Source organism: Physeter macrocephalus, chromosome 3 (assembly GCF_002837175.3).
Source record: "Physeter macrocephalus isolate SW-GA chromosome 3, ASM283717v5, whole genome shotgun sequence".
NCBI classification, from domain to species: domain Eukaryota; kingdom Metazoa; phylum Chordata; class Mammalia; order Artiodactyla; family Physeteridae; genus Physeter; species Physeter macrocephalus.
In genome coordinates this window covers 1280599-1306000 of record NC_041216.1, presented here as the reverse complement: position 1 = coordinate 1306000, position 25402 = coordinate 1280599, and the positions used below count along the sequence as shown (strand labels likewise).

Sequence of the window (25402 nt, the reverse complement as noted above, 5' to 3'; positions counted from 1 at the left end):
GCTGATCTCCCTGTGCTATACAGCTGCTTCCCACTAGCTATCTATTTTACATTTGGTAGTATATATATGTCCATGCCACTCTCACTTCTCCCCAGCTTACCCTTCCCCCTCCCCATGTCCTCAAGTCCATTCTCTATGTCTGAGTCTTTATTCCTATCCTGCCCCTACATTGTTCAGAATCATTTTTTTTAGATTCCATATATATGTGTTAGCATATGGTATTTTGTTTTTCTCTTTCTGACTTACTTCACTCTGTATGACAGACTCTAGGTCCATCTACCTCACTACAAATAACTCAATTTTGTTTCTTTTTACGGCTGAGTAATATTCCATTGTATATATGTGCCACATCTTCTTTATCCATTCATCTGTCGATGGACACTTAGGTTGCTTCCATGTCCTGACTGTTGTAAATAGAGCTGCAGTGAACATTGTGGTACATGACAAAACTTGATTTTTTGAAAACACAAAATGAACAAACCTTTAGCATAGCTGATTAAGGGGAAAAAAAAGATAGAGAGAAGATATAAGTAACCAATATGATGAATGAAAAGGGGATATCACTACAGGTCCTATAGACATTAAAAAAGATCATAAGAGGATATTATGAACAACTTTATGCAAATAAATGTGAATACATAGACAAACTGACAAATTCCTAGAAAAATTGAATCTGTAATTTAAAACCTTCTGACAAAGAAAACTATCACTGGAGAAGTATATCAAATTTTAAGGAAAACATGACACTAAGCTTGAAAAAACTCTTCTAGAGAATTAAAAAAAAAAAAAAAAGCAAATACTTCCAACATTTTTCTAGGTCAGCATAATTGTGATACCTGTCAAAGACATCACAAGAAAGGAAAATGATAAGCCAGTCTTTTGTGTGAACATAAAAAGTCCTACATAAATTATTATCAAACCAATCAAGCAATATATTAAAAGGATAATACAGCATGACCATGTTGATTTATTCCAGGAATGCAAGGTTATTTTAGATTTTGAAATCAGTTAGTGAATACCACATTAACATAGTAAGGATAAAAAAGCATATGCTTATCTCTATAAATCCAGATATAATAAAAATCTATACCATTAACATGCACTCATGATTTTAAAAAACAAACTAAAAATAATGGGGAACTTATTTTATTATAAAAAAAATTTTAGGTACTTAAAAAAAATATTTTACTTTTTTATTTGGCTGCACCGGGTCTTTAGCTGTGGCACGCGGGATCTTCATTGCAGCATGCAGGCTCTTTGTTGCGGCGTGTGGGCTTCTCTCTAGTTGTGGCATGTGGGCTCCAGAGTTCACAGGCTCAGTAGCGGCACACGGGCTCTCTAGTTGTGGCACGCGGGCTCTAGAGAGCGCAGGCTTTTTGCCCTGCGGCATGTGGGATATTAGTTCCCTGACCAGGGCTCGAGCCATGTCCCCTGCATTGAAAGGCGAATTCTCAACCACTGGACCACCAGGGAAGTCCCTAAAAATCTTATATAAGACATTTACAGGGACTTCCCTTGTGGCGCAGTGGGTAATACTCTGCGCTCCCAATGCAGGGCGCCTGGGTTCAATCCCTGGTCAGGGAACTAGATCCCACATGCACGCCACAACTAAGGAGCCTGCCTGCTGCAACCAAAGAGCCCACATGCTGCAACTAAGGAGCCCGCCTGCCACCAGTGCAACCAAATAAATAAATAGTAAAAAAAATAAAGTGCAGCCTGGAGAAAAAAAAGACACAGAAAACCTATAACAAACAGCACGCTTGATTATGAAATTATGAAAGCATTCCCTCTGAGATAAAGGACAATACATGATGCCTTCTGTTAGCCTTGTACTGAGTCCTATCCAGTGCAATAAGGCAAGGAAATGAACTATGCATTAGTCCATGGGGCTGCCATAACAAAATAGCACAGACTGGATAGCTTTTATTTTCTGTTTATACAACAGAAAATTTTCCTCACAGTTTGGAGTGTGGGAAGTCCAAAATCAAGGTGCCAGCATGGTCAGGAGAGGGCCCTCTTTCCTGGTTGCAGACTTCTTGTATCCTCACATGGTGGAAGGGGCGAGCTAGCTCTCTGGAGCCTCTTTTATAAGGGCTCATGAGGGAAGCACTCAGGACTTAATCACCTCCCGAAGGCCTCAGCTCCTAATACCATCATCTTTGGGGGTCAGGATTTCAAAATATGAATTTTGGGGTGAGGAGGTAGCGAGAGACACAGACATTCAGGCCATAGCAAGATAAAAGGCATGAAGGCTGGACGGGACGAAATAAAACTATCACCACAGACATAATCGGGTATGTTGAAAATTCAGAGAATTTGCAGATAAACTATTAAAATTAGTGAACCTAAGAATATTGTTGATATAAGATAACTATATTTAAGTGCATTTTTACATGAAAACAATTTTTTACATGAAAACAATTAGAAAATGCAATTTAAGAGGTAGAGCTAGAACTGAGATGTGGCTGACAGGACTGTAGTCATGGGAACACCCAAAGAGGTAACCAGTGGGTCAGCAGGTTTGTTACTTATAAGGAGATTGAGAAAATCCATTAACGTATTGGAGTTCCTGGGAGCCAGTCCCTCTCTATTGGAGAAAGGAGTTACAAATACGAAAAGGGGAAAAGGCTAGAATGTTTTTATTTGGTTGTTTTGTTTAGTAACTTGGCTGAACTAATTCTGAGAAATATTTTTTTTCTCCTACAGTGGGCAGCCTCAGATGTCTCTGCTCGGATGTTTTTCTATTTTGATCTTTTAGCCTGGCTACCTAGGGCTTGCCCCTGGGTTGACCTAAGCCACTCATTAGTCATAGATGGTGCTTAAGGCCCCTTAGCCAGTTAGATTTTCACCCTTTACTGTTGGATTTGTGTTTGGCTTAGAGGCTGCTGTCACACTTCATGGGGTTTATGCTTTTGCTCCATGTTTAGCCAGAGACTAGCAGTTTGGAGGTTCCCTCTCTGATTGTACCTGAGAGGGTGCAGCCTTAGCCATGCACACAGCCTTCCAGGCTGCCAGGCATAAGCATGGTTTTATTTCTAAGCCTGACTTCCTGGGAAATGCCCCTGGGTCAGGAGCTTAGTATTCAGTTAGTGTTTGTTCAGATGTGTTTAAACCCCTTGTGCCTGTGATGCTTCCGCCCTGTGTGAATGAGTCATTGTGCAGCTTAGATGCTTTCAAGTGTTCCCCATATCCTGCTCTGATTGCTCTTGAGTGGGTGCAGCCTTGCACGTACATACAGCCTTCCCGATACCCAGAGTTGTCTATGATCCCAGAAGGGCTTTCTTGACTGTCTCTTTCCCTTGTCCTCTCTATTACAATTCTGTTGTTCTGCCATCTTGCTTATATCAAGGAGTTACCAGCCTTCTCTTAATTGCCCTCTACCTAGATCTCCATTGATTTAGATGATGCCCGTGGATGGAATTGTCCATGCTCTGTTCCAAATAAGTCAGTCTCCTCAGGCAGAGCTGTAGGGCTCTTTGTCTTATGGCTGACTTCCCTCTGGGAAGAACCCCTGCTCCACTGCACCAGAGCCAGGGGTAGGGACCTTCTTTTCCAAAAGTGACATCCCTACTCCGTGAGTGGCACTTGCAGGTGGAAGGGGGGTGGAATCCCTCATCTTTTCGGCTCCCCCCTCATGGTGCGGAACCCTCACCCTATGAGTTAGCTGGGGCGGGGCAGTCGGGGCACCAGTATTCTCGAGCTTCTGCACTTGGAGTAGAGCTTCCACCAACAGGTGGGGATTGGCTGGGGGAAGGAAGATGAGGTCTTCTTGGCCACGCCTGCCTGGAATAGAGCTTCTAGGTGGGGATAAGAAACACCAGCAGGTTTCCCAGGGTGAAACCATAGCCAAAGACTGAGATCCAGGGAGAAAGGGAGCCCCATCTTTTGGCCACACCTGCCCAGAGTACACAGGAATAAAGTGTTTGAAGCTGAAGAGGGTAAAGGAGCCTATTATGACTCATATGCCACAGTCTCTGTTCCTACTGAGATTGAGTAGATTTTCCTGAATGAATGTTTCTACATTTGCTGCATGCCCTTAGGACAATTTCCAACGGCTTTAAATAACTGTTTTTATCGTTTTTAACAGTTACCTTATTGTGTGGGGGGTAGGTCAGCTGAGGTACTTACTCTGCCATCTGGAAGAGCCCTCTCTCTGTGAGATTTGTGCAACTCCCTGTGAATAGATAATTATTTCAAAATAAAAAGTTTTGTAAAACATAGCAATGATTGATTGTAGCATTAGAGGAGCTATTATGATTCTGTCTTTACACTCATAAAGTGAAATGGAAATGGGAATATTTCATCTTCAGTATTTTGCAAGCATCTGAGAAAATAGAATATTAACTTTCCCACAAAGCTATTAGATTAGTGTTTACTGAAGGGCATGTACCAGGAAAGGACATTCTGCCTCAGTCTAGTGGAACACGTAAGAAGTTATCCTCCTTTCCGTGAGAGGCACGTGAGTGTGTGTGTGTGTGTGTGCGTGTGTGTGTGCACTCCTAACGGGGTATGTCTTCATCCCCCATAGATTCGTTCAGTTGCGTGGAATACAGATGACAGTAAACTGATTTCTTGTGGCACAGATGGTGCTGTATATGAATGGAATCTGTCCACAGGAAAGAGAGAGACAGAATGTGTGCTTAAGTCCTGCAGCTACAACTGTGTTACCATCTCCCCTGATGGCAAAATCATCTTTGCTGTTGGATCCGACCAGACTCTCAAGGAGATAGCAGATTCTTCAGTAAGTCTGCCCCTGTCCCTCCTCTGGGCCGCTGCCCTGATTTGCAGAAGACAGCCTCCTGTGTTTCCAGCAGAAAGGGATGGAAAGGGGGCCTGTGAGAACAGCGTCCCTTCTTCATGGGATAACACCTGTCTCCTCATTCCTATAGGATCAGCTCAGTAATTGTTACTCCTAGAATTTCCTGCCCAGCGTCCAACTGACTGGGTTAAATTGTGGCGCCCTTTTCCATTTCTACTTTGCTTGCTGCCTGTAACTTCTCTCCTACCCTCCAGGGATGGAGGTCGGCAGCATCTCTAAACTGTGCTCTAACCCTTGATCTGCACATGCTTTCGTGAGGTAAAAACAGAACTCAGGTTATTGCTATCATCTAAGCTTGCTACCATATTTGTTTGGAAATCCCCAAACTACTCTGAAATTTTAGAATTAGCACATTGGCTCCAAACAGTTGAGGGAGGAGAGAAGAGCTCAGCAAAGACACTTCCCTGCAAATGCGGCTGTGTCCTTCTCCACAAGCCCGGCTGAGAGTAGGGTGTGTCTCCAGTGTGCCCCCAAGTAGCTTGGTCCTGACTCTGTGGTGGCTTCCACAGTGCTGCACCAGAGCAAAGCTCCTTTAGGGCAGGGCCATGGTTCACACCTCTTGGTATCCCTACTAGCTAGCACAATGCATGGCCCACAGCAAACATTCAGTAAATATTTGGTGGCTAGATGGGTGGGTGGGTTGATGAGTGAATTAAAGAGCAAAGTAATGGAAGAATTCCCTGATAGAATAGTTTTGTTTATATAATGGACATTAATAAATGTTTGCTAAATAAATTTATGATCCACATCCCATTCTTAGTTTGAGATACATGGTTAGAATAGCAGTCAAGAGCACAGTCTTGGGAGCCTGACTGCCACCTAGGAGGTGGTTGAGTTGAGGCAACTTACCTAGTATCTCTGTGACTGTTTCACCATCTTTAAAGGGTTTTTGTGAGGATTGGATGAGTTACAACCTGTAAAAGCCATAGAACACTGCTTGGCACATGCTTTATGAAGGTTTCCCTTTTTTAGTATTATTCCTAACTCCTAGAGCTGCTTACTCATCGGTCAAGCAGCCAAGAAATATTGAGTTTGTGCCCCTTATGTGCTGGACAGTATGCCAGATGCTAAAAGAAATGGAAAAAACACATTTTTAAATCCGGAACTTGCCCTAATGTTGCTATTAGAAGCAAGGAGGAGAGTGACATGGGGACAGTGGGTACACGGCTCAGCCCCTCACCCTGAACAGAGCTGGCTGTGTTCCAGGTCCTTCGAGAGATGTCAGCATTTGACGTCACCTACACAGCCATCGTCATCTCCCATTCCGGGCGCATGATGTTTGTGGGCACCTCGGTGGGAACCATTCGTGCGATGAAGTACCCGCTGCCTCTGCAGAAAGAATTCAACGAGTACCAGGCCCATTGCGGTCCTATCACCAAGGTGAGGGCAACCGTCTCCCCTAGGGCCCAGTCCCAGATCCAGCTCTCAATAGATCCACCTGGCCCTGCCCTCCCCGTACCACCTTCATCCCTTCAATCTCCGAGCATCTTTTCTCTCCCTTTATTTATTCATCCAGCCAAATGTTCAATAAACATTTATTGGCTCTTAATACTCTTTGTTTAAACTACTCCCAGGAATTTGTTCTAGGAGGTAATCAGAGATGCCCCTAAAGATTGAGGTACAAGATTGTTCATCGTAATATTTTGCATAATTATGGGCCATTCGAGAGATGTTATAGGCCCCCCCGACCACAGCCAGTGCCCTCATGTCCCAGCTGCTGAGTGTTGGCTACTGAAGGCTCGCAGCTCTCCTCGTCCTCCACAGGGCCGCTCTGGACTAAAAGGAACCATGGCCCAGGAGATGAGCCCCCGCCCGTCCCTGGGGGTCATAGCATGAGCACGCATTTGTAAATTGTCCTTCCATTCCCCCTTGTAAAAAAAGCAGTGTCTGTGTATACATGGGCTCCTGAAGAACAGGCACTGGGAAAATGTGTTCTCTCTCCCTCCTCGCCTCTCGTATCCCCAACTGGACAATACCAACACCTGAGGTTTTTAATTATGTCCCAAACTCTATACTGGCTTGCCTGCAGACACCATCTTTGCTAGGAAAGGCTTTTTCATTATAAACTGGAACATTCCTGTACTGAGCCTGAGTCTTGGGTCCAAAGTAAATTACTATCACATATTCTCCCCTTTTGCTTCAGAGCTACTAAGTTTTGTAGATAAGATGTTTACTTTTCTGATTATAAAAGCAATACATGTTTATTTTAGGAATAAAAATCCTCATAATAGCATTATCATTAATATAGTGATGCATTCTTCTACTTTTTTGTGCATATGCTTTAAATAAATTAAGACCATACTGTGTGTATGCTCTTGTAGGCTGCTTTTTTAAAATTTATGTTCTTGTAAGCATTTTTTGTATGATTAAATATTCCTCAAAAGCATGATTTTAGTAGCTATTCAAATATCCTATCACAATGATGGAATATAACTTATTTAACTCTTCTCTTACAGCTGGGCATTTAAATTATCATGAACTCATGAATATCCTAGCCCATAGATTTCTCTGAGCATCTCTGATTATTTTCTAAGGCTAAATGCCTAGGCAGAGAGAGAATCCTGAGGGAAAGAGCATTGCCATTTTTAAGGTTCTTGACACATACTGGTGATTGTGAGAAGACAGTTTCCATAGTTGATTCTTTACTTTTCACTTTTTATTTTGAAGTAATTATAGATTCGTAGGAAATCTGAAAGATAGCATCAAGGTCCTGTGTGCCCTTCACCCAGTTTCCCCCAATAGTTACATCTAATGTAGCTACTGTACAATGTCAAACCAGAAAACTGACACTGGTACATTATGTGTGGGGTTCTGTATCATTTTTTCACATAGATGCATAAATGTGTGTAACCACCACTGCACACAAGACACAGAACTATTCCTGCACCACAGCAGCTCCCTCATGCTACCCTTCATAGTCACCCAACACCATGCCTAGTCCTCAGCAACCACTAATTTGCTTTCCATTTCTATAATTTTGACATCTTGAGAACTTTATATAAATAATCATACAGTATGTGACCATTTGAGAGGAGCTTTTTTCACTCAGCATAATACCCTTGAGCTCCATGCAAGTTATTTCATATATCAATAATTTATTCCATTTTTGCTGAGTAGAATTCCATGGTAAGGATGTACTGTGATTTGTTTAACCATCTACCTCTTGTGGGATATTTGATTTTTTTTTCCCCAGTTTTGGGCTATTACAAATAAAACTGCTATGGACAATTATGTACTGGCTTTTATGTTGACATGTTTTCATTTCTCTGGGGTAAATGCCCAGGAATACTGTTGCTGGATCATATATTACAAGTGTGTTTATTTAGTTTTTTAAGAAACTACCAAGCTGTTTTCCATTCCTACCAGCAATTCATGAGAGATGCAGTTTCTCTGCATCATTGCCAGCATTTGGTATTATCACTATTTTTTTATTTTAGCTGTTCTAATAGGTGTATAGTGACATCTCATCATAGTCTTAATTCACATTTCCCTAATGGCTAATAATGTTGAACATCTTTTCATGTGCTTATTTGCCATTTGTATAACTTCTCCAGTGAAATATCTCTGTGTCTTTTGCCCACTTTCCAGTTGGATTATTGGGGTTTTTCACTGCTGAGTTTTGAGAGTTCTTATATAGTGTACTTAATAATTGACTCTAAAGATTCCAAATCCACAGAGAACATATACGTAGTCTTACTCTTTTATTCATTCCCAGAAGCCCGTGAGGGTTCTTGTCTCATTTCTTTTCTAAGATAGAGTCTTCCTCCCCAGGAGGCTATACCCAGGCTGGCATGGAGGGAGGGCTTGCACAACAGCTGGCTCAGTCCTGCTCTCCACAGCCTGCGAAAGCCTCCTGTCTATGCTCTTTCTCCTCAGATGTCACTCACCTTTGATGACCAGTTCCTGCTGAGCGTCGCCGAGGATGGCTGCCTGTTCACCTGGAAGGTCTTTGATAAGGATGGTCGGGGAATCAAGCGAGAGAGGGAGGTGGGCTTTGCTGAAGAGGTGCTGGTTACCAAGACGGACATGGAAGAGAAGGTAAGAATTGGATCTAGTGAAGAGGGACGTGGAAATTCCTTACCAGCCTGCATCCAAAGTCCTGGGACCGGCATAGAGCCCTTCTCTAGCCCGGCTTCCCCTGTGCCCAGCACAGACCCCCACAGCTCCCTGTACATGCTCGCCCACGCCACCGCCGCTGCATTCTGTGTCCTCCCCACCCCACCTGTCCTTCTGCCACGTGATCATCTTGACTTACACTGAGCTCTACTTCTAGCCTGTGACCTATCTTTCCTCTCCTACTCTTTGAGGGCAGGAACCACAACATATAATTCGCTTGTATGACCAACAGTTTCCAGCTCGTGCTAGGCATAAATAAATATTTACATAAATATTTCCGACAAATATTTACAAAATTAAAGTGACAAACTTGTATATTCCAGTTGTACCTGTGAAACTTAATAACTGCTGGTATCTGGAACCTTCTTTAAAAAAAAAACAAAGATATTTGTAAAACAGTCCTGAAACCCACTCCTCTCAATAATAAAACAATAACAGTAATAATAACCAATCACCAACTTTTTTTTAGGTTAGCCACGAAGCAGACACTGTGCTAATTACTTTACAAGTATTTTCTCATTTAAATCTCCCAATATCTCTATGGAGAAGATACTGTTGTTTTCCCCATGTTTCAAAAAATGTTTTTGGAGAGGTTGGGTGACGTGTCCAAAGTCACTGAGCTAATTAGGAGTAGGCCCAGAGTTCCATTCCAGATTTCATCTGGAGCCCACTCTCCTATTCATGACCTCAGAGCGCCTTCCCTCCTGTTGATGCAGCTAACAGTCCATTAAGATGTGTTTTGAGCGCTCTGAGTGCTGCACTCCCCGAGGGAGAAACCGAATGGGTGGTAACTTCACGGGGCTTACCGAGGGTGCACAGCTGCGAGCTCACTGCTGTTCATCCAGAGTTTAAAGTGCATTCATTGAGTACCTACTGTTTGCTGGTCACTGTGGATGCATGTGGGAGAAGACAGGATGGACCCTGTGATCGGGAAACTCACAGTCAAGTGAGGGACAGAGACAAGCGAAACCAACATGACCACAGTGCCACAGTGGCCCCAGAGCAGGATGACAGGCCCCTGGCGATTGCTGGAGAGCCCTCCTAGAGCTCCCTGGAACTTTCTGCAGGAAAGGGAAGTGGGAGGAAAGGCTGAGGGAGAGCCTGTGAGAGTTAGGAGTCTGACCTCCTGCAGGCAGGCAAATGTGTCTCCTCCTCTTCCTTCTTCTCTATTTTCTCTCTTCTTCCCCGGGGGGAGGGGAAGACACCAAGTAGGAGACACCAGGCTGCACCAAAAGCCTGAGGCGTCTGGGCTGACTCCTGACCTCAGCCCCCACCCCCCAGCCCCCAGCTAGGCCTGACAGCACGGCTGCCAAGCTGGAAGTGACTAGTGTATGTTCCGCTCACTTCTTGAAATTCCCTTCTCTCTCGGGCTCCAGGAGACCACACCACATCATTGCCTGTGTGCCTCTCTGACTGTTCCTCCCCAGCTCCCTTCCTGGCTCTTCCTTCAACTGGCCTTAAAAGCCACATTGCCCAGAATTCCCAGCTCTCTCTTCTTCTTTACATTCTATGACGTACTATGTAACCATCGTGATTTACCCACTCATTCAGTCATTCATTTATTCATGCACCTAACTAGTATTTGCAGAGAGATGTGCTATGTACCAGACACTGTGCTAGGTCTGGAATTACAGAAATGAAAGACATAGATGGTCCTGGAGCTTATATCATGGGAAGAGGTGTAGGTAAAATTTTAAAAGGGAACCAAGTGTGTAATGAGTGTTATGCAGGAACTGTGCTGTGGGAACACAGGGAAGGGACCCTGACGCAGGCCAGCTGGTGCCAGAGGAAGTGAGCCTTGAATGGAGCCTCCAGAACAAGTCGGAAAGGGCCTTCCACCCTGAGGAATGAGTGTGTGCAAACGGACGACGGGGGATGCTCTGGGGAGGATGCTCCTAGCTGGTGGGGCCGGAGAGTAGAGGGGGTGCCAGAGAGAAGCGTTGGAGGTGAAACAGAGATAGTGAGGGGCCTTTTACACCATGTTTTAGACTTTGGAAATGCTTCCTAAGGCCCCACTGATGACCTAAGTTAGGGGATGACTCAGTAGATTGTGTCGGAAGAGACTCTGCTCTGTAGCCGCAAATGTGGAGAAGGATGGAGAAGGGCGATGAGCAGGTGCCTCCAATGCAACCTGTCAGAACCAGGTCATTCCCACCAAAATGTGTCCCACTCGTCGGCGGCGGGCCCCCAGGGCCATGTATTCATCTGATACATATTTGTTTAGTGCCGGTCCTGTGCTGGGCTCCCAGGATAAAGCAGTGAAGCAAGACAGGCCAGTGCAACCCTCAGGGAATAGTCTGGGCCGGGGAGACGGTCTCCATCCACAGTCCTCTCACTTCACCCCACAACCCATCAGGCACCACGTTCCCTAAAATCCCTTTCTCTGGAATCTTTCCCTTCTGCTCTGCTCCCCACCTCTGGTCAGGCCCTTACCATCCCCCACCTGAACTATGCAGACCCCCCCCCCCCCACCAATGCATCCGCCTTCAGTCCTTCTCTACCCTAGCCTGTGTGCACACTCCCTGGCTTTGGGCACTTATCACAACTGGTAATGTTATGTCTCCTCGGCTGTCTCAGTAGACTGTAAGTTCCATGGGGTCAGGAATCATGGTTCAACAAATATTTTTCGAGGTGCCTACTCTGTGTTTGGCACCGTTCTAGGTACTTGGAGCACATCAGCATACAAAACCAACAAAGATCTCAGCCTTCTTGGAGATTAAATTCTAGTGGGGGATGAAAACAAAAGACCGTAAAATAATAAGTAACATTTAAAAGTGCCAAGATTGAAGGGAATAATAAGAAAAGTAGAGCAGAGTAAGGGGGTGGGGGGAGTCAAAGGTGCCGGGAATGGGAAGGGGAGGAAGCAGGACTAAATCATGTGGTCTGCGTAGACCTCACTGAGGTGACATCTAAGCATAGTTGAAGGAGATGTGAGTTATTAGCATACTGCCTGTTGCACAGTAGAGCTCACTGATCACGCGTTTTGAGGGTAGAGGAAGAAGCTCATGTTTCTCCTAGTGTCTGGTCTGTGTGTCTTGTGCAGAAAGATGACACATGCATTGGAGGCTGAGCAGAGCTGTAGGTCTCGGAGAGCTCAAGGCCACGGGTTTAAATAGTCTGATTCACCCGCTCTGTGATTGTTGTTGACTCTGCGTCCTTCTCCCAAAGGTTCAGGTTATGTTGGAGCTGAAGACTCGTGTGGAAGAATTAAAAATGGAGAATGCGTATCAACTTCGACTAAAGGACATAAACTATTCTGAGAAGGTTAAGGAGCTAACAGACAAGTTCCTCCAGGAAATGGAGTCCTTGAAAACGAAAAACCAGGTCTGTCGAGCCAACAACGGCGAATAACAAGAAATTTCCTGCTCACTCAAGACAACTGGCACACACTCAAACAATAAGACATATGATAATGTGCGATTTTAAAGCATAGTTGATAACATCAGAAATGCTTACAACAAAGTGCTAAGTGGGAAAAAAAAGCAGAATATAGAACTCTCTACAGTGAACGCTATTAATGATGTAAAATAAATACACATAGAACAATTTTTAAGAAAATAGCTTACAGTGTGATTATCTCTGGAAGTTGGGATTGTGGATAGTTTAAATTTGGTTCTTTATGCTTTTCTATAATTTCCAAATTCTCCACCATGAGAATATATTACCTTTGTGGTCAAGAGAAACTTATTTAAAAGCAAAACCAAAAGTAACAAGAAAAACAAAGTATGGAAAGAGAAGAGCTAGCAGGATATTGACCTCAGAATTGTCAGTAGGTTAAATAAAATTAGTCTAAATTGGCTTCCCTGGTGGCGCAGTGGTTGAGAATCCGCCTGCCAATGCAGGGGACACGGGTTTGAGCCCTGGTCCGGGAAGATCTCACAAGCCTCAGAGCAGCTAAGCCCCTGCACCACAACTACTGAGCCTGCGCTCTAGAGCCCGTGAGCCACAGCTACGGAGCCCGCGTGCCACAGCTACTGAAGCCTGTGTGCCTAGAGCCCGTGGTCTGCCACAAAGAGAAGCCACCGCAATGAGAAGCCCGCGCACCGCAGAGAGTAACCCCACGCTCGTCGCAACTAGAGAAAGCCCGCACGCAGCAACGAAGACCCAACGCAGCCAAAAAATAAAATAATTATTAATTTAAAAAAAAATAGTCTAAATGGCCTTCCTGTAGTTAAAGACGGTCCAGGACTCTCCCAGAATGATTTCTCTGTTCTGTACAAATCTGCCTGGCCCTTCACCAGAACAGCCAGTTTTTTGCTCAAGTGATATTTGTTCTTTTATGTTATCTCCATGGGTCTAAAAACACCCTGGCAGTTAATTTTATTATTTCATTCATTTAATCAACAAACATTGGTGCCTTCTGTAATCTGAGCACAAAGCTAGATACCTCCCCTTGCTGCAAGGAGCTTTCCTGCTCCATTAAAGAAAACACTTTCTTAGAAGCTGATACATTAACATAGCCAAGGATTTCCTTGAGAGCAATGTGCTGACAACAGAGAATTCAAATCAATCCTTACCTTTTCCACCCAGAAATCCATTTGGTGCATGTCCCAAACTGAACTCATCATTGACAAGATTCATTTCATAGAAGGATCTAAATAGAGATAGTATAGAACTTTCAGATCAGAATATAATGCAAATAAAAGTGATAGCTTGCATGTTGCTTGTAGAACAGTGCTTGGTGCAAAGTAAGGGCTTGGGAAATGTTTGTGAGTGAAGGAGGCTCTCACTTGTACAATTGGTGCTTCTCATGGTGATGCTTTCAGCAGATGTGTAGAAATGAGAACATTTTACTCTGTGTCTTAGATTTTAAGAACAGAAAAAGAAAAGCAGGATGCCCTCCATTATGAACGCATGGACGACCTCCTGGAAAAACAGAGCCGGGAACTGCAGGACTTGGGTGAGGCCATCAGTGGAGGCCACTGGGCAGAGGGCAGTTGACTGGGAGCAAAGTCTGAGTCCTCCAGATTCAGCAGAAGCCCCAGTCTATAAACAGCCTACATTTATCCCCTGGAACTCACCGTGGTTTTTGCTCCTGTGTATTTACTCATTGATTAAACACAAATTAAACACCTACTGCATGCCAGTAGGAGATAGGAAAAGTGTAGATTTGGAGCCTGATAGGCTGCCTTGGGTCCCAGATTCACCTGGACTTGCTGGGTGCTCTAGAGAATCACCTAAGCTCACCAAGCCTCAGTTTACTCTTCCATAAAATGGGGGTACTAGTACCCATTTTGCACACTCAGGGCATTCTTCTTGGCCCTGAACCCCCAAATACCCCTCTGCACTTTCCTGGAAACCTTTCTGCCTAGACGGTGAAGGGAGGAAATCGGGCTGCCAGACAAGACGATGGTGTGGGGGGCCCATGAGGAAGACAGGCGTGCATTTGTATCTCGCCTGTGGAGGCAGAAGCTCTAGCTGGTGCTGGAAGGGGGCCCAAGGCTGGAAAAGCACCCAAGGCTCCCCTGGGTGTCCCTGAGGCTGATGCTACTGTCCCTCCTGAAATAACCTTCCTTGCTTCTCTCCAGAATGTTGCAACAACCAAAAGTTGCTTCTAGAGTATGAGAAGTACCAGGAGTTGCAGCTCAAGTCCCAGAGGATGCAGGAAGAGTATGAGAAACAGCTTCGAGATAATGATGAGACCAAGAGCCAGGCCCTGGAGGAGCTGACTGAGTTTTACGAGGCCAAACTGCAGGAGAAAACCACCCTCCTGGAAGAGGTACTCGCAGGAAGCCGAGCTGTGCCTCCCTGTCACGGTGCCATCCTGCAGACCTGGCCTGGGTACAGCCCAGAGAGCTGTGGGAAGCCTCGCTTGACCTCCATTTCCTTCCCCACTTTCCTTTCCGAGTGTGTTTCGTTTGGCCTTGTTTTGTACTGTTTATATGTTTGTTTCCCTGGCGGCCAAGGGACTCCCTGAGCTGGGAGGTGCTCAGCTTTTGAAACTAAAGTTCCTTGGATAGACTAAATTCATAACTATTGTTCTCTCCTAACTGTACCTTCGAGCCTTAAGCCCTGGGGAGAGCTTTCTAGAAGAAGCCTGTAGAACTGGAGAGGAACAGGGACCTGAACCATGGGAAAGGTGGTTGCCTGAAACCCCTTCGTAACTTCATATGTCTTGCAAGACACTGTAAGCCAGTGAAATCATTCCCGCACTGACTCAACAAACACAGACTGTGTCTTATTGGTTTACCAGCCTGAGTGCTGGGTGGTGAAGCGAAGCGAAACATGGGGCCAGGTTCTCAGTGGGTGAGAAAGGCTGTCACACAGGCTGATATTCATCAAGGTGTAGACGGGACAGTGGGGAATGCAGACACAGAGCACCCACCCTGGCCTGCAGGGTCTGGAAAGGCTGGCAGGAGCTACCGAGATCCAGGAGGCATGGAAGCTGGAATTAACCAGGAGACTGGGAAATGCAGGAGGTTAAGAACATACAGGCAGAGCAAAGTCATAGAATATTCAAGCAGTTGGGTTGCCAAAATATCTGGTTTCCCAAGATGAAGGGAAAAATGAGAGAGGCCAGATGGTGTCCTTTTTGGCACGAAATTCTGGCAGACGTTGTTGCTGACAGTGAGCGGGCAGGAGAGTCACGAAAGTATGGAGTGATTTTTGAAGGGAATGAGGAAGGGAGTGACCAAGAAGAGGACGGGCAGGTCTGTAGCTGAAGGCCCAGCTGAGGTCTGAGAGGCGAATTCTGGCGGCGTTCACCCACCAGGCTGTGCGCTTTTCCACAGCAGGGCTCAGCAAATAGGTGTATGAGAGAGGAAGGCCTGGAGCAGCCCTGAGCCAGAGCTGGGGCCTCTCTGAGTGGTGAAAATAAAGGTCATCTGGTGACCTGCCACGGGGTCCAGGCCAGAGAGGGTCAGTAGGCACCAAGAGTCAGTGGAGGAATCAAGCCCAGGCCAGGGGACGTGATGAGGTTGAAAGCTGGGATGGCATACCTGGGATCCAACAGAGAAGTCACCAGTGCTCAAAGAGCAGGGCCTGTATTTTAAGACTTCAGAGGTGGCACCATTCCAGGGGGTGGACCTGAGAGTGGGTGCGGGAAGATAAAGGTCAAAGCACGAGGAGATGTTCTAGGATCCTCTGTAACCACCTGGTGATGGCAGGGAAGACGGTGAGTTGGCATCCAGAAGTCTTCGGTGAACAGGGAGGGTGACCAGGCAGTGGGGGATACATAGGTGGTGAGAAGTAGAGGGTGGAGGTCCCGCAGACCTGGCAGAGGCTGAGCTCTGATAGCAGAGGGGGAGCTAAGAGATTCCACCCCCACCTGAGCCCGGCCTGCTTCCAGTTTCACGGCGTGAGGAATGTTCCTTCGCTGCCCTGCCCACCTCCCCAGCCCCATTTCCAGCTGCCTCTGTCCAGTGATGTGGAGCCTCTGGGAGTTTCCTGCACAACCTCTGAGTCCCTGCTCAGGATGATGCCTCTTCATCTAGGCACTTGTTTGCCCCCTCAGGGACTCAGGACAAGAGCTAACTCCTTGACAATTCTTCCCTAACCCTTCCCTCCCACAGGGCTAAGTATCCCTCCTCTGCGTTCTCAGGGCCCCCGGGCCCCTTTCGCCCCTGTGGCTTACACAGCAACATCATGGTTTGCTGGGCTCTGCTTTTAGGGTGAATGGATCAATCCTCCCAGAGGGGAGAGAGGCCAGCCTTCCTCCCAGGGCCTCTCACAGTGATGACAAAGCTTTTCTTCTTTTGAGTCAGTAAGATTTCAACGCAGAACCTTCCTAGGGAGATTCCTCCCAAGTGCCATCTTACTACTGGCTGGGCTGCTTCTACTTTTTAGCAACATCTCCCAGACCAAGAGCAGGGGCTTGCGGGCCCCTCTAGGCTGCAGTCGGAGCCAACCTGGCCAGGCTTCTGTCCAGCAAGGGTCTGGTGACGTGATGGGCAAAGAGAAGCCTTTCTCAGGTAGCCATTGAGCCCAGTTTTAAAACCACCTTGTCTCACTCAACCTCCAAAACACTCAGTCCAGGGATGGTACATGCAGCCTGGGAGAATAGCAGGGTCAGTGTGAGAAGAAAGCCATTGACTCAACCGTGATCTAAATGTCCACCCCTGGGCAGCGGTGAGCAAGGAGGAGCCCTGCCCCAGTCACTCCCCAAACTCCACCAGGCAGAGCTCGTTTTCCCAGCATCTGGGCTCTAAGCTTTTCCTCATTCAGCACCAACATGTACCGGATACTGTGCTGGGTGTTCACTGCTGTGGGTGGAGATGTGGCCCTGCTGTCAAGGATCCTCCGTGTCAAACAGGCATTTACAATATAATGTAAAGTGATGGGGGACATACAGTGTTCACACGGGGAATGATAGCTGAACCAAGAGCCGGAGGAAGAATGGGAGAGAGCCACGGGAAGACGCTGGAGTCAGAGGGACAGCGGGTATCAAGGCTCAGCAGCTGAGGACCATGCACACTGGGGGAACTGAAGTTAGTTCACACTGGCGAGAGCTTGGGGTGGGAGTGATGGCTGAGGCCAGGGAGATGCACCAGAACTGCCTCCTGAGAGCCTGTGGACCCGTTTCAAGGGTCTGGACTCTACCATGAGGACAAGGGTGAGCCAGAGAAGGCTTCCAGGTGGGGGTTGGCATGACCAGGTGTGTGGTTTAGACAGCTCCCCTCGACTAGAGAATGAGGTCCGACTGGAGGGAAGCATGGCCAGAGGCAGGAGGCTGGCTAGGAGGCTGACAGCAGTCCAGGCAAGAGATGACAGGGGCCTGCGCAGTGGCAGAGGCATAAAGTGGTTGGATTCAAGAGGTGAAAAGGACGGGATTGGTTGGATTAAGGAGGGAGAGGGTGGAATTAAAGATTCACTCATTCATTCAGATATTTATTGAGTACCTACTGTGTGTCAGTGTGCGTTGTAAACTGGGAACTCCTGGTGGGCGTGATAGACTGGGTTTTTACCCTCGAGGAGCTTACGTCTAATGGGAGAGACAATCAGGTAATTCCACAAATAAATATAAAGTTACAAGCGTCACAAGTTTAGTGAGGGAAAGATAAAAGGGGGCTGGTGTCAGTGTGAAGAAGACCAGAGGTGGAACAGGTTTGGGGGGTGTTGGGGGGACAGTGGTTGAAGTGATAGAGCCCAAGTCCTGATCTGGTAGGGAAGGGGGGACAAACAGAAGGACAGAAAGAAAGTGTAAGGGTCAGGGGACCCATGGCCTTGGTTTCCACTTCTGTACTAACACTCGGTCTCCCATCCCCATGGTAGGCCTTGTACGTTCACCTCGTCCCAGGCCCTCTGAGCACAAGGGTGCCACGTGTCCCCTCTCCCCTGGGCACACACTCTCCCTCTCTCCGAGCCAGGCGCAGGAAGATGTCAGGCAGCAGCTGCGTGAGTTTGAAGAGACCAAGAAGCAGATTGAAGAAGATGAAGACCGTGAGATCCAAGATATCAAAACCAAGTATGAGAAGAAGCTTCGGGATGAAAAGGAAGCAAACCTGCGGCTCAGAGGAGAAACGGGCATCATGAGGAAGAAGGTAGCGGGCTGTTCCCGAGAGGCCTGGGGGCAGACCAGGGCCTCACTACAGGGAAAGCATGGGGTGGGGGGCAGGCGGACAGGGAGTCGGCTGATGGCGGCTCCGCCCCGCGATGACCTGGCAGTATCCCACCTGAATGTCCTCATCTCCAGCAAGCGGGATAGGAAAGCAGCACTGGCCGGTGTGAGGGTTCCCCCCTCCCAGACAGGCAGACAGATCCTTACCACATCGTCTGACGGGGTAACCATCGGGGCTCCCCCTCCTCTTTCCTGTTTACAGGGACCGTGAGGTTCACCATGACACTGGTGGACACCCTGGGCTTTCATTTATTGGCAAGTGGGATTTAGAGTTTTCAGAGCTAAACATTTAAAGTGGAAATGCGGTCTTTGGAGGTGAGATAGACAAAGTCTTCGCCTGGAGGTGTCCTCAGGCTCTCAGTGCGGGGATTCAGGGGTGCTCCTGTTCAGACTCTGTGGGTGGGAGAAAGACTGGGAGTATAGGATGCTTAGGTTATAAGGCAGGGGAGATGTTTGTAGTCACTGATGGCTGAGTGAGGAAGCATTCAATTCATAGATCCTTATAGAATTGCCAGTTGCCCCAAAACGTTTAGCCTTAGAGAAGCCAAGTTCAAAGCAAGCTCATGTTCTTTCCTATTAGAAATCACACTACTAGTTGATCCAGGGGGCAATCACATCTTCCCTTCTTGGACATGACTAAGATGGCTCATCAGTTAGGGCCCAATCTCTGCAACCTTGATGGGGCATGGATCCCAGCCTTTCAAGGTCAGTGTGGTCATGGAAAACTCTGGATCTGCTGGGGGAACTGGTCTCTCTGGAGCCTCTTAAGGCAGACAGCCCTTCTTCACATAAGGGGATGGGACTGGATCTTGTTGGACAGAATTGTCCCATTTGGCCTGGGAAATTCCTGACTGTCCCAAATTCTGATGGGGAGCTCTTAAAATCTACAGGCAGTCAGGAGGAATGGAGATGAGTTCACAGGCTCTAGTGGTCCCTGTTATTGCTGTTTGTTCCTCTAGTTCAGCAGCCTGCAGAAAGAGATTGAAGAGCGAACCAACAACACTGAGATTCTGAAGGGAGAGCAGGTGAAGCTGCAAGGAGTCATCAAGTCCCTGGAGAAGGACATCCTGGGTCTCAAGCAGGAGATCCAGGAAAGAGACGAGATGATTCAAGATAAGGTAAAGGTGCATCCTGTGTCCTGCCTCAACTCCAGCCTAGATGGACCCAGGCAATGAGGACAAAGCTCAAGAGACAGGGTCCCTGCCTTCCTGGAACCCATTTATTGAACTTGATGGGGGGGTGAAGTGCCTACTGTGTGCTTGGAACTGGGCTAACTGCTATAAACACATACCATTCAATTCCCCCAACAACCCCAGGGACCATGAGCCACCCAGTTGCATAGCTCAGGAAACTGGTTCCGAGGGGTAAGTATCTTGCCCAGGCTCATACAGTTTATAGATGACAGACTTGGAGTAACAATCTGAGTGCTGCCTGCCAGGCCCCTGCTCGCCACTGCGCCAGGCATCCCAGGGTGACCATCCCATGGACTGGGGGCAGCTCACTCACCCCATCGCCCATGTGGTCCCCCTGGTCAGAGAGGAACTCCCCCGTGGTTGGCCCTGTAACTACTGGATACCCCAGAAAGTGGTATCATTTTTCTGGATGGCTTTCTCACAAAACACTAAAACAAACACATCACACTTTGTGAGGCACACCACCTCCGTATCCAAAATCTCATATCCTCCTCCTGAGCAAATCCAGGCTCCGTGCCCTCCTCTCCAGCCCCTCTGCCATTGCTGCCTTAGTTGGACACAACTCCTGGGTTGTTGAGAACGCAGGTTTCAGACTAGTGAGCTAGGTTCCAGGGCAGCCTCTGCAATTGGCCACAGGACCTCAGGCAACTAATCCAAGCCTTTTTTCCCCACCTGTGGATGCGGCCCTCAGGGGCTCTGATAAGGATGAAATGAGACAGTGCACACATATCATTTCTGCAAGTGAGCGTTTGCGTTTGTATCTGGGCATTTTTTAGGGAGGAGCCAAAGCTCTCCGCAGATTCTCAAAGGGTTTTTTTTTTTATTTAATTTTTATTGGAGTAGAGTTGATTTACAAAGTTGTGTTAGTTTCAGGTGTACAGCAAAGTGAATCAGTTATACATATACATATATCCACTCTTTTTTAGATTCTTTTCCCATATAGGTCACTACAGAGTATTGAGTGGAGTTTCCTGTGCTATACAGTAGGTCCTTATTAGTTATCTATTTTATATATAGTAGTGTGTCTATGTCAACCCCAATCTCCCAATTTACCTCTCCCCGCAACTCAAAGTGGGTTTTTGACAAGAAAGAGGTTAAGACCTCTAGAAAATTGCGCCAGCTCCTAACGGGTCTAACGGCCTTCCTTCCCACTCCCCGTCCAGGCTCCCTGCCACCACACTCTGTAATTATTGTCACTCTTCCACTTAAAATTCTTTCACACGTCCCAACTGCCTGTGGCAAGGGGCAACAAAAATTTTTTTTCTATAAAGGGCAAGGTAGTGAATATTTTCATCTTTGCAAGCAGTGTGGTCTCTGCCACAGTTGCTCAGTTCTGCCGCAGTAGCATAAAATCAGCCCTAGACAAGACATCGATGAATGGGCTTGGCTACGTTCCAATAAAACTTTATGAAAACATGGGCTTCCCTAGTGGCGCAGTGGTTAAGAATCTGCCTGCCAATGCAGAGACACGGGTTCAAGGCCTCGGCCGGGAAGATCCCACATGCCATGGAGCAACTAAGCCCGTGCGCCACTACTGAGCCTACGCTCTAGAGTCCGTGAGCCACAGCTACTGAGCCCGCGTGCCACAACTACTGAAGCCCACGCACCAAGAGCCCGTGCTCCGCAACAAGAGAAGCCACCGCAATGAGAAGCCCGCCCACCACAACGAAGAGTAACCCTTGCTCGCTGCAACTAGAGAACAGCCTGCGCGCAGCAACAAAGACCCGACGCAGCGAAAATAAATAAATAAAATTTTTTTTAAAGTATTAAAAAAAACTTTATGAGAACAGGTGGCAGGTCAGATTTGGCCCGAGCACTATAGCTTACCAACTCCTGGCCTCCTGGATAAATTCTCAACTCTTTAACCCAACATGGAAGACCCTTGCCTCTCTCCCCTCCTCCCCTCCAGACTCACCTCTCACTGTCCCCATGAACCACCACCCTGACTCACACAAGTTGTTCTCAGCACCCTCAATACACACCACGCCTTCCATGTGCCTCCCTCTTCCACAATACCTGTCACAGTGTAGGTTTACACTTGTTGACACATCTGCTTTCCCAGCTAGTGTGTTTCTCTGTAAGGGTAGGAACTGTGGCATATTTCTATTTGGAATCTCCGACCTTGGCAAAAGATCTTTGTGCAGTAAATGTGTGGTAATGGATAGACCTACATTCCAACTACAATTGCCTTGCAACAAATTACCCCGAAACGTAGTGGTGAAAAACAACTGTTTTATTATGCTTGCAGATTTTGTGGGTCTGGAATTTGGACAGGGTACAACGGGATGGCTTGTCTTTGTCCCCGATGTCTGGGTCCTAGTGGGGCCTCAGTTGGGTGACTCTGGCAGCAGGGGGCTGGAAGACCAGCATCCAAGGTGGCTTCTTCATCCCCATGTCCAGCCCCTTGACCAGCATGGCTGGGGGCTGAGCTTAGCTGGGACTGTTGACAGAGCACCGAACATGCTCTCCCGCCTGGAGGTCTCAGTGTAGGAGGACTTTTCACATAGCAGATGGCCTCCCAGAGCACGTGTTCCAAGAGAACCAGGTGGAATCTGCTCAGCCTTTTCCAGGCTAGCCTGGGAAGCTATGCAGCATCACTTGAGTTTCGTTCGTTGGATACAAGCAAACCATAAGTCCAGCCAGATGCAAGGGGAGGGAATTAGACACCACCTCCTGATGGAGAAGCCTAAGAAGCACGCTCTTCTCTTGTAGAAGAGCATGTAGACAGGAGATTCTGCCCAAGTGAAGAAGAGCATATAGGACAGGAGATGCTGCACAGTTGACCAAAACCTATGTCTGAATGGGTGAGTGAATGAATGAAGTCCTGGCACAGAAGCCAAGAAGTCAATGGTTCCCCCTGGTGGGGGATCCGGCCTTTGTGTCCCCAGCAAAGGGAGCAGTCTGTGGCCTCCTCAATCAGGAGGTCACAGGATTTGCACACTTTGCCTCAAGGGATTCCATACCAGGGCCTCCTGGTAGCTCTCTCAACTTCTCTCTCCTCTCACGCACAGGAGAAGCGAATCTATGATCTGAAAAAGAAAAATCAAGAACTAGAGAAATTCAAGTTTGTGCTTGACTACAAAATAAAGGAGCTGAAGAAGCAAATAGAACCTCGAGAGAATGAGATCAAGGTGATGAAGGAACAGATTCAAGAGGTGAGAAGCCATCTGGACCCCCTGGCCTCCTTCCCAACCATTCCTGGCTGGCCAGGAGGGAATGAAAGAAAGCTTTCCTGGGACTTCCCTGGAGGTCCAGTGGTTAAGACTCCCATGCTTCCACTGCAAGGGGCGTGGGTTTGATCCTTGGTCAGGGAACTGAGATCCCGTATGCTGTTCAGCGCAGCAAAAAAAATTAAAAAAAAAAAAAAAGAAAGAAAGAAAAAAGAAAGGAAGCTCTCCTCACAGCCCCTCCCTGCTCCCAAGGTGTGGGCAGCATCCACTCTGCAGAAGAAGCCACGGGAAAGGCCCAACGGGGGTTCGGTGGTGCAAAAGCAAAGTGCTTTGGGATTTGGCTTCCCCCGGGGCCTTGGGGTGGGCTTTGGACCTATTTGGACCACTGTTGCTGGGCCTTCAACCACCAGGGGGCGATGTGTACTCAGCCACCAGCCTGTCCACCAGAAAGTACACCCCTCCCGATTCAACACTTTTTTCTCAGACTAAACATGTTGGTGGGGGCCCTATGCAAGGCCATGGTGTTTGGACTTCCTCTGATAAGGAGTAGGAAGTCATCAAAGGCTCTTGAGCAGGAGAGTGGCAAAATTAAGAGTGTGTTCTGGGAAGCAAACAGGATGAAGGCAGAGAGGAGAGAGATCAGAAGCAAGGGACGAGGGCTTCTGAGAGCCCAGTGGGGTACAAGTGTTCCCCTTTGGCCCCTCTGCCCAGTACACAGGGCATTTCCTTATGACGTGTTTACCTGTCAGCCTCCCCACACTGGGCAGTGAGCAGCTGACAGTGGGGTCCACGGTAAATCTAAACGAGGGTGGTCCTGACCTCCCCCTCGTCCAGTTTCCCCATTTCTCAGTCAGTGGCACCACGATCCACCCAGGTGCTTAACGTAGAAGCATGGAAGCCTTCTCGGTTCTTCCCTTCTCTTAACTCCTACATCCAAGTCACCGATGCCTATCTGGTCCATTTCCAAACGATATCTCAGATCCAACCCTCCTTGCTCTCTGCTGCCATCACTCCAGTCCAAGCCTCCATCATCTTTCTTCTGGACCTGACTCCATCCTCCAGTCTGGTCTCCACATAGAGACCACAGCAAACCCCAGTGGTATCTCCTCCCACCTAGAATGAAGCCCAGCCTCCTTACAGAGGCCCCTGAGGCCCTGCGTGATCCCACCTCAACCAGCCTCTCTAGGTATATCTCCAGGCTCCTTCCCCCGGCTCCAGCCTGCAAGCTTTCTGAGAGTTCCAAGGACAAGCACCTTTGCAGTACTGCTTCCCCTGCCCGGAAGGCTCTCAGATCTTCACATGACTGGCCTCTTTGCGTCTTTCACGTCTCGGCTCGTGTCACCTCTCCAAGGAGGTCTTCCCTGCCACCCTATCCAGAATAGCCCCCTGCTCCCCCTCCATCTTCTCTAACTGTGCTGAGCAAAGCTAAAAGGGTAGCAGAGTATACTGATGGCCCAACTAGAATTGGCTCCACAAGGGCTATCGTGGAGAAAAGCAAAGGCTTTTCTCCAGGAGGCCCAGAAAAGAGGCCCCGTGGTGGGATCAGTCCAGGGCTGGGGCATCCAGAGAGGATATGTCCTGTGACGATGACTTTCTCCCTGGCCTCTGGGATAAGGAAGGATGTTCCCAGCTGACCACGGAGCTGCCTCCTCTGGCCCTCCTGGGACCCAAGAATGGCAGCCTGAGAAGATGAGAAAGAGCTGGGGCCCCTACCTGCCTGGAAAGCAGATGTGCCGCAGGCCCCTGGCAGTCACGGCCCCACTTCTCCCACCTCATCTGACATATTTGTCAACCGCACTTAAGGTTGGGTTGGTTGCCTTCCACTGCAACACACCTGAGAGATTATTCACGTTCCCTTCAGTAACTGGACCAACCACGGCTTTGATCCTCAGCAGGGAATATGCCACCCCCTTGGGAACGAGTCAAACAGGACCCCTCCAGGTGCCAGTTGCTGCCAGGGCTGACGTCTGGGCCCAGTTCCTTCCCCAGGGGCCTGTGACCTGGGGGCTTCCCTCTGTGGGTCAGACACATTCGGCCCACCTGCTGTGGACCTCCTGTGAAGTTCCTTTCCTTGCAAGAAGGAAGCTGCAAGCCCTTGGCTCCTTTGTAGAACTGAGACATCCGTGCCTGAAAACAGAAAACTTCCCTGACTCAAGTGCCTCCCCTCACAGACACTCTTCCAGCTTCTCTTTGATGAAAAGTGACTATCTCCTTCCTAGGGCAGGAGTTTCCAGAACCTCATCATTTCACTTCACACTCTTTTATTTCTTCATCTAGTGCAGGTTTTCTCTGCCTCGGCACTATTGGCACTTTGGGGTGGATAATTCCTTGTTGTTAGGGGGCAGTCCTGTGCATTGTGGGATATTTAGCAGCATCCCTGGTCTCTACCCACTAGAGGTAGAGACAATCCTCCCCCAGGGGTTTGTCCTCCCCCTCCCCCAGATATGACAACCAAAAATGTCCCTAGGGCTTCCCTGGTGGCGCAGTGGTTGAGAGTCCGCCTGCCGATGCAGGGGACACGGGTTCGCGCCCTGGTCTGGGAGGATCC

At 47.8% G+C, this 25402-nt stretch overlaps 1 protein-coding gene across 1 annotated transcript in view; it reads left to right on the top strand.

Moving 5' to 3' along the window:
- Nucleotides 1-25402, top strand: part of CFAP57 (cilia and flagella associated protein 57) — a 77886-nt gene that overhangs the window by 32049 nt on the left and 20435 nt on the right. The window contains 10 exon segments of the mRNA XM_024125300.1: nt 4529-4741; nt 6026-6199; nt 8696-8857; nt 12104-12259; nt 13742-13835; nt 14464-14654; nt 18241-18414; nt 19451-19609; nt 22696-22839; nt 24232-24248. Of these exon segments, the coding sequence (XP_023981068.1) occupies nt 4529-4741; nt 6026-6199; nt 8696-8857; nt 12104-12259; nt 13742-13835; nt 14464-14654; nt 18241-18414; nt 19451-19609; nt 22696-22839; nt 24232-24248 (1484 nt within the window).